The sequence below is a fragment of the Dendrobates tinctorius genome, unplaced genomic scaffold (genome assembly GCF_039654945.1).
Source record: "Dendrobates tinctorius isolate UK_male_01 unplaced genomic scaffold, ASM3965494v1 ptg000064l, whole genome shotgun sequence".
Lineage (NCBI taxonomy): Eukaryota > Metazoa > Chordata > Amphibia > Anura > Dendrobatidae > Dendrobates > Dendrobates tinctorius.
This window is the reverse complement of record NW_027361732.1, coordinates 29,373,150-29,385,671: the sequence shown is the minus strand read 5'-3', so window position 1 is coordinate 29,385,671 and position 12,522 is coordinate 29,373,150. Positions and strand designations below refer to the sequence as shown.

The following is a 12,522-nucleotide window of genomic DNA, read 5'->3' as shown; positions in this document are numbered from 1 at the left end:
GCATTGACTAATAAGACATAAACGTCAGAGCATAAATGATGTTACACTTACTGACGTGACTGTACCCATGTTACATAAATTCTCCCGTATATCCTTGTTAATCCTCTCTAGGTTCTCATTACATGCATATCTATATGTAGTGTCGGGAAGCTTGCCGATAACTCAGCCATTCACAGCGAACCTGGAGGAATTAGCAGTGAAGTGTGGAGAATAACCTTCATCACTCACTGATGGACATGTGAGACTAGTGGAGTGGGCAGAATTATTAAAAATATTTTAATATTGGGAAATTATCATATACAATTGCTGTAATGGTATATGAAAATTTTATTCCCTGCGCAAAAATGTAATTATATCCCGGAGTCTGTCAGTTTTATTACCTTAACATTATAACTGATGTTAGCGATGTTTTCAGTGTGCTGTGGAATTCTATCAAGAACACGTATTCTGAAGGATATTTACTTTCCATTCTTCAACATCTTCTAATAATCCGCAACGACTGTTTTGCAAGGTTAGGACATGTCTTTTCATTTGTCACCTTTTCTATATTATACTTGTGCTTTGTATATGGTTCGTTTTTCTGACACGACACAAAAACTCTTATTTATTGATATTCTAAGCAAAACCCATACCGGTTTAGGTCACCTGTGGGGCACAAATGTCAGGGATCGTCACAGGGCTTTTTTTTTTTTTTTTACACCTTGTGCTTGTTTTTGACTCCCTGTGTCATGTGCTGTTTGTTGATTACCTTTGCCATGTGCTATTTGTTGACCCCATGTCCCCTGTGCTGTTTGTTGATTACCTTTGCCATGTGCTATTTGTTGACCCCATGTCCCCTGTGCTGTTTGTTGACCCCATGTCCCCTGTGCTATTTGTTGACCCCATGTCCCCTGTGCTATTTGTTGACCCCATGTCCCCTGTGCTATTTGTTGACCCCATGTCCCCTGTGCTATTTGTTGACCCCCTGTCCCCTGTGCTGTTTGTTGGCTCCCTGTGCCATGTGCTTTTTCTTGACACCCTGTGCCACGCGCTTTGTCGACTCCCTGTTCCGCGAGCTGTTTGTGGGCCACCTGTGCCGTGCGCTGTTTGTCGGCCTCCTGTGCCGTGAGCAGCCTGTTCAGGCTCTGTCCTAGGTCCGCTTATCGGACTCCTATTTATGCCAAAACTTTGCGAATTTGCTGCCAAATACTGCAATGTGCCCAAGTGAGATGGCGAAAGGAATGCAACCTGTACCCCTGTGCCGTGCGCTGTTTGTGAGCCCCCAGTGCCGTGCGCTGTTTGTGGGCCCCCAGTGCCGCGCGCAGCCTGTTCAGGCTCTGTCCTATGTCTGCTTATCGGACTCCTATTTATGCCAAAACTTTCTGTCTGTGTGTTTGATGCGAGACCCTCTAATGTGTGTATGTAAGTGACCCTCCAAGCTGTTCTCTCACTAAGCCTTGTATGTATGTGGCAGTGTCCTGAAACTTGTATATGTAGTACAATTGGAGGTAAGCACTTACTAAGGTGCAATAATTCTTGTACTTAAGCATTTTTAGAAGCCATACTAGTAAGATTCTTCTTTCATGCTGGTGGCATAAACAACCAGGACGTCACTGAATTGAGACCATTGGTTTATCGCCCATTGATGTAACTTCACTTCTACAATTCTTTTGACTTGTCACAGAGGAGTTTTGTTCAGTGGGAGCCTAGGTGTTGAGACCCCCACGATCACTAAAAAAAGCCCCCAAGGTACTGGATCTATTATGTGAGTGCTGCTCTCGTCTGAGTTGGAAGCTGCCATCAGTATAAGGGCTCATACTCACTTGCGAGAGACTCGCATGATTCTCGTGCGAGTCTCTCGCATGAAAACCTGGCGCTGCCGCTGGCACTTGGACCGGAGCGTGTGGCTACTTGTATTTCTATGATTTAGCGAATCCTGCTTTGAGCAGGGGGTTGAACCAGATGGCCCAGGAGGTCCCTTCCAACTCTACGATTCTATGATTCTATGATTCTAAGTATTTTCTGTGCCTCACTTAAGGTTTCTCGCTTTTAAAAGATGAACTTTTATTGCACAGCTCATTGCATGCAAATGACCAGGACTAGTCCAGTGGGGCATCTCGTTTCCCAGAATAGTCCTGCCTCGGATCCTCCTGTCAGTCAGTCCTCCATACAATCCAAGACATGGTAGACCCCCATCAGGGAAGGATGTGCCAGAGATTTCCATTGGATTGCAAATTAGAAGCTTCTCATTATTAAAAGATAGAAAACTTATTGTGAAGCATAAAAGCCTTATTTGGAATAAAACAGAGGTGATATTTAATCTGAAATGTAAAGTGCTGCGGAATATGTCGGCGCTATAGAAATAAAATGTATTATTATTATTATTTAATGGGATGGGGGTGATTTGGGACAGGGAAGGGACTGAACAGGTTTCCTTTAATGTAAATAGTGATATGGATGATGGTGAAAGAGTTTTACAATTTTTTTTTATTAATTTATTTATTTTTTTAAGTGCAGTGTCTTTGATCCCTGACTTATAAGCGTTTTCTGGTTTGGGAAAACTTTTTTTTCACCAGCTGCAGATTGTTCTTACAAAAACCAAACTGCTTTACTCTTACTCGCCAGATCCAGCGCTAAACCCTGCCGCTGCCCTTGGCATCGAATGACTGTCTGCTATGCTCACTTCACGTGGATAGCGCTGCAGCCAATCAGTGAGCTTCTTGACTCTGCTCACATAGATGACATGAACCACTCAGAGCTGCAGAGCTCAGTGATTGGCTGCAGGGCTGTCAACATCAGCGCTGCAGACAGTAACAGACTCGGAGCAGCATTGGAGACCGCGCTGGACCCGGGGAGGGAGAGTAAAAGCAGAGTTTGTTTTTCTTAACCAAACTACAGCCGAGAGACCTGTTTTTTTTTTTTTTTTCCTGAAACCATAAGACCCCTTTAAACAATGACGTATCGTGATGACTGTAAGTCTCAGTGCTGTAGCGTTATATGATTGTCTCTGTAAGGAATATATTTCATGCATAGACATTAGTGTGTTTGCAGGGGAGTGAACGCGAGCCCCTGCGATTATGTGTACTGTGATCCGACTTCTCACCACTCCACCACGTTCCACATATTCCATGCATTATAGGAACGTGATTACAATAAAACGTGACACAGGACGCGCCATTACGAGGAATTGTTTGGATTACATCTATGTAAATAAGCCGTGGCGGCAGCAGTGATATCCTCCTCTCGAATGGTTTATTTTCCATCTCCGGGCATTTAATTTGGAGTTCATTGGTTATGTCAATGTAATAAATAGATCTAATCCTGTTATCACAAATATTTGTCATTATCACGCCGTTTCCTCTTGTTTTGCTGCGATCACTAATAATCGACACGCGGGATTGAACATGCTCTCCATATTTGCCTTTCATTACTCCTGGTTTTGTAAAGGACGGCTTGCATAATTACTTTAGTTGCCATAATGCATGCACGAGTACATAATAGTGGAATAATCAGGAAATAAAGTTCTAGCAATTCCCTTCCCAGCAGCAGATAAATGCCGCGCTTAGCGCGAGATTACAGTAATACACCGCTCCTCATTGTGTAGTGTGTGCGGTGCTCTCCCCACCTGTGACCGTCACTTGTGACAACTTTCCATTTCCGCAGTTTAGAGTGATCTTTACAGGGATTTATTGCAATGTGTTTGCTGCATGCAGATGTTACTGATCAGAAGAGCCGGAGAATGGCGCCTTGTGTAGTCTTTATTGGATTACCCATTTATTACCTGGATCATTTATTCCCGCGGTGTCCCCCGGCAGCATCTGCCACACTATTTGTAATAATTTAACATCAGTGATGATTGATTTTTCTGCCGCTTGTTTCTGCGCCTATTGATAAGGTGGCCGCTCGCAGCAGGATTTCCTCATGGCCAATATTTTAGGAAGTGTTGGATCTTGTCAGATCCGTAGAACCTGTTCATGGAAGGACCATACTTCTTAGTTTCCCTTCCATGTGTCATAGGGGCTTATGGGAATAGTGCTTTTGTAGAAGCTCTTGGTGGATACTATGCTAAAGTAGTTACAGGCTTGCTACATTATCTCTGGAATTATTGGAGTACGTTTTCATTTTTCCTTTTGGAGGAGAGTGCCAATGTTTCCAACTTCCGGTGTTGCACTTAATGCACCGAAGCATCCTGGTATGAGAGCGTTATGGCGCCAGTCAGGGCTTTATACGCAATGTTTCACCCTGCAGATTTGGGTTCAGTCACACGTGTGTGCACAATGCTTGATATATGGAAACAAGGCAATGCCTAATATTGCTTAAAAGCATCCTACTAGGAGAAGATGCTCTTTATGCCTCCTGTGCAGCTATAATCACCACTCGGTAAGCACTCTCCAGCTTTATTATTGACGGCTTACTCAACAGCGCCATCTTTTGAGCATTGGGGCATTCTTACTGAAGCCGCCCTAAGCACGCCTCTGACTACTGCCACATATTATTTTTGCACAGGATGAGTGAGAAATAGGTAATTACTGTGCGATTCTGCCATTGGGACCAACCCTGACTGCAGGTCCTGATCCCTGCCATTTTTCAGCACTGTAGGGAGGAGTCTCGATGGATATCCGGTCAAGCAAGCGCCCTGCCGCTCCATTTAATGTCTGTCAGTCTGATGGAGACTATTTCCTTCAGGTCCATAGATATTGTATAATATGACACTGCACATATTGGATCACCACACAATTCAAACCCCTCTCTGTGGTTGAGGATTGCTGGGCCCCATAACCCCTTATTTAATCATTAGAAGGGGGACCCAGCAATTAGGTTTATCATATATTGTGTGGATAGGTGTCGTTTGTGGGCAAACTTTGGTGTAAACATTCAAGGACCTGCAATTATTGATTTATTGACTTGTGTTGTAGGTATATGATTATTGTAGTATTGTGTTTTATATACAATCATATAAATGTGTAAAATGTTGAGCACCCCAATAAGTTGCCCTTTCTCCACTTTATTTGCTCTCATTTAACCATGCTTTTCTTTATTCTCCTAAGACCACAATATTTCAAAATAATAGAAGAGTGTGTATCGCAGATAGTGCTGCATCGTAGCGGTGTAGATCCGGATTTCACTTACAGGAAGAGATTAGATGTGGATTTCAGTTACTTGCTCGGTAAGTGTTACCATCAATGTCTCAGCTGGAATATCTGAGCTCTGACAGCGGCTGCTCTGCGCCTCGTGTTTCTAACCGGAGCCTTGTCTGTTTCTTATATTTATAGACGTCTGCATAGACAAAGCGAAGACAGAAGAGTATGAAGAAAGATACCTGGAGATGACCAAAAAAGTGTGTAGCATTTTGTGTATATGTGTAACGAGTGGAAAATTAGAGGCAACTGCTGCGCCATACACTACATCAGCCGAAATAATGAATACGCTGCCACCCGCGGCCTCCAATGTGGGCAATTTAGAGGCGCTTTCTATAGAAATGGGCTTAAATAGTTGTAGTCAGTAAGTTAGATGGAAAATGGTGTGCATCTTCAAAGATGCTGCCCGAGTCATTTCTTTACAGAGAAGTGATGCCATATCATGAGGCTGCTAGCGCCATGTTCTACACTGGGAATTGGGTGATTTTGGGTAATGTGATAAAGGGAGCGGCCCACCGTCATCTCTGTTCTTCACATCCGTTGTGCACATAGTCCCTAGTTAAGGCTAGTTTCACATTTGCGCTTTATAGCGCAGCGACGGCCTGCGTACGGCCACCGCTAAGCCCCGCCCCCTCCCTGTCCCATCCGGTCATCGCCTCCTACTAGCGCACATGGACGCTTGCGATCTGCGCACCCTATCTTTAGCATAGGGTGCGCAGATCATGCGCTGGCCGTGCGCTAGCAGGATTTTGGTGTGCGCTGCGCACTTTTGAAGGTGCTCCCGTGTGCGCCGAACGCAGCATGTTGCATTTCGGCGCGCCTTCAAAAGTACGCAGCGCACTGCAAAATCCTGCTAGCGCATGGCCAGCGCACGATCTGCGCACCCTATGCTAAAGATAGGGGGTGCAGATCGCAAGCGTCCATGTACGCTAGTAGGAGGCGATGGCCGGAGGGGGCGGGGCTTAGCGGCGGCCGTGCGCAGGGCATTGCTGCGCTATAAAGCGCAAATGTGAAACTAGCCTAAGTGAATGATATGGACCCCAGTGATCAAACATTCATTATCATTAACTATTACATTCTTGAGATGAAAAGGACCTCCTTTGTTATCTGTCTTGCTGTAAATTTGCTCTTTAGACCGTTACTCTTCATGATAGGTGTTTATAGGAATAAAATTTATAATTTTCAAGTTTTCATCGTTTATTTTTAAATTTGATGGTATTCATTAAAGGAGTTTTCTGCTGACAGAAAGTGGACTCCAAACAGGTAAAATAATAACGCCTGATAGGTGGTACTGTCACCTCCTCGGGTCCAGCAACGACTCTGCTAGTCTGGTCTTTGTGTTTGGGATGCAGTTTCACCAACAGGAACGCACTTCATCGCTGCAGACAATCACTGGGCTCAACGGCTCTGACGATTTTAATGGCACAAGCCCCCGAGCTCAGTGATTGGCTGACACAGCGATGCGAGCTGTCAACATGGCGTCACTGTGCAGCCAAACAGTACAATTGTTTTACATGACTGTAAGCATTTGGGGGTTACTTTATTGAAAAACGGAGAACCCCTTCAAAGATAAGCTTTGAAAGCTACATATTAATGGTTCCCATTAAATAAAAACCTCAAACACCAAAATGTAGTGACCAGTATGCTCACATGATCATGTTAAGTGTTTGCGGACATTTCTGTATCTTGGCAGGAAAAACGCTGCATAACGTATGCAAGTTTTTTGCATTGATTTTTTTTTTGTGTTTTTCTACCCACTATTACAATGAGTGGAAAACGCTGAAGATGACTTGCAAGGAATAAAAATAAGCAGAAATCTCATTCACTTTGCTGCGTTTTTCACTGCACAAATGATGCAGAAACGCAGCGTTTCTACTGTCGTAAGGGCAGGATTTTGTTGCAGAAAAACTCCATAGCCAAATAGCCTAAGGCTGTGTGCCCACAGTAGCATTTTTCTAAGCATTTTTGAAGCATTTTTAGGGGTCAAACCGCATCAAAAACGCTTAAAATAAACTTCCCATTCATTTGAATGTGCCAATGGATGCGTTTTTTACCGCTAAGGAAACGTTTAGCGGCTAAAAACGCAGCATGTTCATTAATTTTGCGGCTTAGTCCGCGTTTTTAGCTATTTCCTATGGCCCAGAAGATGTGCGGAAAAAAAGCATCAAAAACGCGCAGAAAATGCGCAAAAAAAGCGTGGAAAAAACGTGCGTTTTCTGGGAAGGAGTCAGGTTTAAAATGCTACTGTGCGCACATAGCCTTACAGTGGGTGCTGTGTCGCTGATTGACAGATGGGGATCCATTGGATGTCTGATCACATGAATTCAGAGCGGAGAATACTGCAAAGCCCTGGATGATACTACACCGGGCGTGCACGTACGGCACCAAGCTTCCCAGGGTGAGAACAGTTATGCCATTCACTAGACATCTTACTATATTTCTATCATGACTGCCATCTTTTAGGGCATTTCCGCACCAAATTTTTGACTGCCTATTTATTTAATTTTTCAATTAAAGACTCCAACTAGTGGTGAAGAATGACATTGTTTTCCATTTTGGGAAAACTAATTAATATTATGCACCATACATTATTTTATCTACCATTCGGGCGCACACAACACAATTACCTTACCATGAAGCATTCACTAGAACCACCGTCTATCATATCCAATTTACTTTCATCCTAAGAAATAAACACAGTATGGATTTCTCAGTCTTTGGCATTTCAGTTCTTTCAATTCCCATGAATCTTGGAAACTCTGCAGGATATTTCTTTTCTCCACAATGAGACAGTAATGCAGTGAAACCTCTTCATTATTGGAGATTTATTTTTACAATATGTGACTTAATCTCTTCTGTTTTTAATCTGTCTGTATGATTCAGAATGTCATGGGCATAGAGTGAAGCGTATTTATCTTGTATTTCTCATTTGAAGCAGGAACATGGTTATTTTATAGGAACATGTTGCATACATTTTGGATGTGTTGCCCAAAGCATACACTTTCCACTAAGAGAGTACACTTACAGTTAAATAACAATTTATGCAAGATTATAGCTGGTGTAAAAAAAAAAGTGTACAAAACAGGAAAGTCCTAGTGCTAGAAATACAGTTGAAACCAGAAGTTTGCATACACTATATAAAAAGACACATATGCATGTTTTTCTCAATATCTGACATGAAATCAGAATAAATCTTTCCCATTTTAGGTCAGTTAGGATTACCATAATTATTAATAATTATTAAATGCCAGAATAATGAATGAGAGAATGTTTTAAGGTATTTTTATTACTTACTATAAAGTCAAAAGTTACACTCCATTCATTAGTATTTGGTGCCATTGCCCTTAAACTGAATGACTTGAGTGAAACGTTTGGGCTAGCCTTCCACGAGTTTCTCACGTAAATTTTCAATAGGATTGAGATCAGGGCTTTGTGATGGCCACTCCAAAACATTGACTTTGTTATCCTTAGGCCACTTTGTTACCATTTTGGCAGTATGTTTCAAGACGTTGTCCATTTGGAAGACCCATTTCCGTCCAAGCTTTAACTTCCTGGTTTATGTCTTGAGATGTTGCTTCAGGATTGCCACATAATCTTCCTTCCCCATGAAGCAATCTATTTTGTGAAGTGCACCAGTCTGTCCTGCAGCAAAACAACCCCACAAAATGATACTGCCACCCCCATGTTTCACAGTTGGGTTGGTGTTCTTAGGCTTTCAAGCTTCTCTCTTTTTTTCCCAAACGTAACGATGGTCATTATGCCCAAAAAGGTCAATTTTAGTTTCATCAGACCACAGGACATATTTCTAAAAATTAAGGTCTGTGTTCCTGTATGCATTTACAAACATTAATCTGGCTTTATATGTTTCTTTTGGAGTAATGGCTTGTTCCTGACAGAATGGCCTTTCTGCCCATTGCCCATGTTGATACAGTGCTCATTTCACTGTGGATATTCACACAATCTTACCAGCTTCCTCCACCATCTTCACATCTTTTGCTTTTATCCTTGGGTTGATATGCACATGTCAGACCAAAGCACGTTCATGTCTGGGACACAGAACCCATCTACTTCCTGAGCGGTATGATGGCTGGACATTCCCATCTTGTATGTACTTGCGTATAATTATATTACAGATGAACGAGGCACCTTCAGGTATCTTGAAATTGTACCCAAGGATGAGCCAGACTTGTGCAAGTCCACAATTCTCTTCCTGATATCTTGGCTGATTTTTTTTAGACTTTCCCAAGATGCTACACAAAGAAGCAGTGTTTCAAGTGTGCATTAAAATTCATCCACAGTTGTCTCTAACTCAGATGTTGCAAAAAAAAAAAAAAAAACAAGCTTCCAAACACATGACCTCATCATATGGGCAGTCCAGAATTGTTTCAAGGCACAGTAATCTTAGTGTATGTAAATTTTTGACTTTATAGAACCAGCCAATGGATAGAATAATTAAAATATACCTTTTATTCGATTAATATAAAATAAAGTGCAAGGTGCTCAAATTACATCAAACACGACAAAGAAGAACACATAAATGGAACAAACTAGTATCGCCCGTCATTACTAAGCATCCCAAAATATCCAAGTGTTCATTGGGTGCTTAGAATAAATCAAAATGGCCAACCTCATCCAAAAGCATAGAGTACATAATTCTCAATATAATCTCTATGCTTCACATATCGTACCATTAGCCATCTTTTTGTTGGAGATAGGTATCATGCCATCAATCTATTCCCACGTTAGGCATAACCATGTCCCCCTCCTAATCAGGAGTACCATATAATACAGGGCACAATACTGCTACACAAACTAAATGAGAACCACACAGCCTCAATTGCCACATTCGCTACGGGTTCTAATAGCACACAAATGATGTGTCAGATAGAAAGATGTGTCATAATGAAGATATACTTCCGCATACCCTCCATATGTCTTAACAACGGATCTAAATCCACCAGGTATGCATAAACATCTTAGATAGACCGTCTCTTATATGGTGAGACCAATATCAAGACACCAAAAAATGAAATAAAACACGGAACCATCTCACCCAATTAGCAGGGGCATTCTCTGATGAATTGCCATCCCCGTGACTGGTGAGCGCGATACCCCTATCTCCCGACGCGTTTCGTCTAATCTCATCAGGGGAGTCGACTGGGGTTCATCTGAATGGTGTATCACGCATGGCCGTTCTGCATTTCCTCCGACATTGTCATATAAGAGACGGTCTATCTAAGATGTTTATGCATACCTGGTGGATTTAGATCCGTTGTTAAGACATATGGAGGGTATGCGGAAGTATATCTTCATTATGACACCTCTTTCTATCTGACACATCATTTGTGTGCTATTAGAACCCGTAGCGAATGTGGCAATTGAGGCTGTGTGGTTCTCATTTAGTTTGTGTAGCAGTATTGTGCCCTGTATTATATGGTACTCCTGATTAGGAGGGGGACATGGTTATGCCTAACGTGGGAATAGATTGATGGCATGATACCTATCTCCAACAAAAAGATGGCTAATGGTACGATATGTGAAGCATAGAGATTATATTGAGAATTATGTACTCTATGCTTTTGGATGAGGTTGGCCATTTTGATTTATTCTAAGCACCCAATGAACACTTGGATATTTTGGGATGCTTAGTAATGACGGGCGATACTAGTTTGTTCCATTTATGTGTTCTTCTTTGTCGTGTTTGATGTAATTTGAGCACCTTGCACTTTATTTTATATTAATCGAATAAAAGGTATATTTTAATTCTATCCATTGGCTGGTTCTACAATTTAGGAAGTGGATATCCTAGTGCTGTCTAAATTTTTGACTTTGCAGTAAGTAAAAATGCCTTAAAACATTCTCACTCTCATTATTCTGGCATTTGGCAAATAATAATTATGGTAATCCTAATTGACCTAAAACAGGAAAGGTTTATTATGATTTTATGTCAGATATTGAGACAAACATGCAGATGTGTCTTTTTATATAGTGTATGTAAACTTCTGGTTTCAACTGTAGTCCACAATAAGTGGTCCGCACAATCCTCGGTGTACATGGCTGGAAGCGGATTCTGCCCAGTCTATTCATGTCTGAAACATTCACATTCTGTTGGCCTGTATAGAGAGAGACTGGTTTGTGTATGTAAACATTCACCCACTCAGACTTACATTGTATCAGCAATGAATGATAATGGAGACTATTTGGCTTTTTATCTTAAACAATCAACAGAAATTGTCAGGATATAAGCAAATCTGCACGGTGACCCCCATTTATTCACTGCAGTTACTGGCTATGTGCTCTATTTATAGGTAAGATTTCACTTCCACAAACTCCATTTACTTGCTGATGTACTGGTAATCTACAGGTAAACAGAGTTTAAGGGGGATGCTGTTACCCCCAAAACAGTAACTGAACCACTTATACAGGTATACAGTATAGAGGACTTAGCCATTATAAAATCATGCCTGTAGCATTGATATTTCACATGCAAATGAGGGGGAATTAGTGCTCCCTTATAGCCAAGGGCCTCTGCACTGTTCGGCTGTTTGGACCCCCGCACAGACACTGCAGCCACACTTGCATTAATGTTATTGTCAGCGCTCATTGCTGCCTCTTTTGGGTATTAAAAGGGTTGTCTGGTCCAAACTGATAGGTCTGCAGTCACTTTGTGATTTATGAATCCCCCAGCGCACGCACTGTGAGCTGCTGGGATTTGCCATTTTCTGAGCCGGGACTGGGAGTATATGTGAGTTATTTATATTCCCGTCCAATGGACGCGGCCTTGCTCCACATCCTTGTAAGGTGCCGAGGCGGTGCCTCAACTAGTGACGCTGGCGGCCAGTGGGCCTGACCGACTAGAGGGCGCGGCCTCGCACCATACAAGTGTATAGACAGCGAGGCTGCGCCCACTGGACAGGAGTATGTATAACTCGTACATACCCTCGGTCTCGGCTCAGAAACCGGCAAATGTCCGCAGCTCCGTGCTCGTGCTCTGGGAGGATTCATAAGTCTTCAGTCACACGGAATGACTGCAGACATATCGATTTGGACCGGAGAACCCCTTTAAGATTAACATCTCACGGACGATGACATTTATTAAATTGTAATAATAGAACGATGCTTTGTAAACTGCATTGATCCAACGCCCAGTTTATCCGAATTGCTGTATTCTCCTTGTAACATACCTTGCTTCATTTTCACTATTTGCACACCTTTAATTCTGTTAATAAAATAAATAGATTTGGTTTAAGTACCATTGCCTCCTCATGTTCTGTTCTGTTGCATCCGCATACCTGTTAACAACTAGAGGCAGCAATAACACTGAGCGCAGCTGCCGAGTGTCCGGCATGGAGTGACAGTGCTCAATATGCAAACTGAGGGTGCAGGACGGTTCCCCCAGCCCTTT

The 12,522-nt window shown here is 42.3% G+C and overlaps 1 protein-coding gene across 1 annotated transcript in view; it reads left to right on the top strand.

The window, feature by feature from the left end:
• DIAPH3 (diaphanous related formin 3) overlaps nucleotides 1-12,522 on the top strand; it is an 811,800-nt gene that overhangs the window by 342,656 nt on the left and 456,622 nt on the right. The window contains exons 12-14 of the mRNA XM_073580354.1: nucleotides 395-511; nucleotides 5,028-5,146; nucleotides 5,253-5,317. Of these exons, the coding sequence (XP_073436455.1) occupies nucleotides 395-511; nucleotides 5,028-5,146; nucleotides 5,253-5,317 (301 nt within the window). The remainder of the gene's footprint in view (nucleotides 1-394; nucleotides 512-5,027; nucleotides 5,147-5,252; nucleotides 5,318-12,522) is intronic.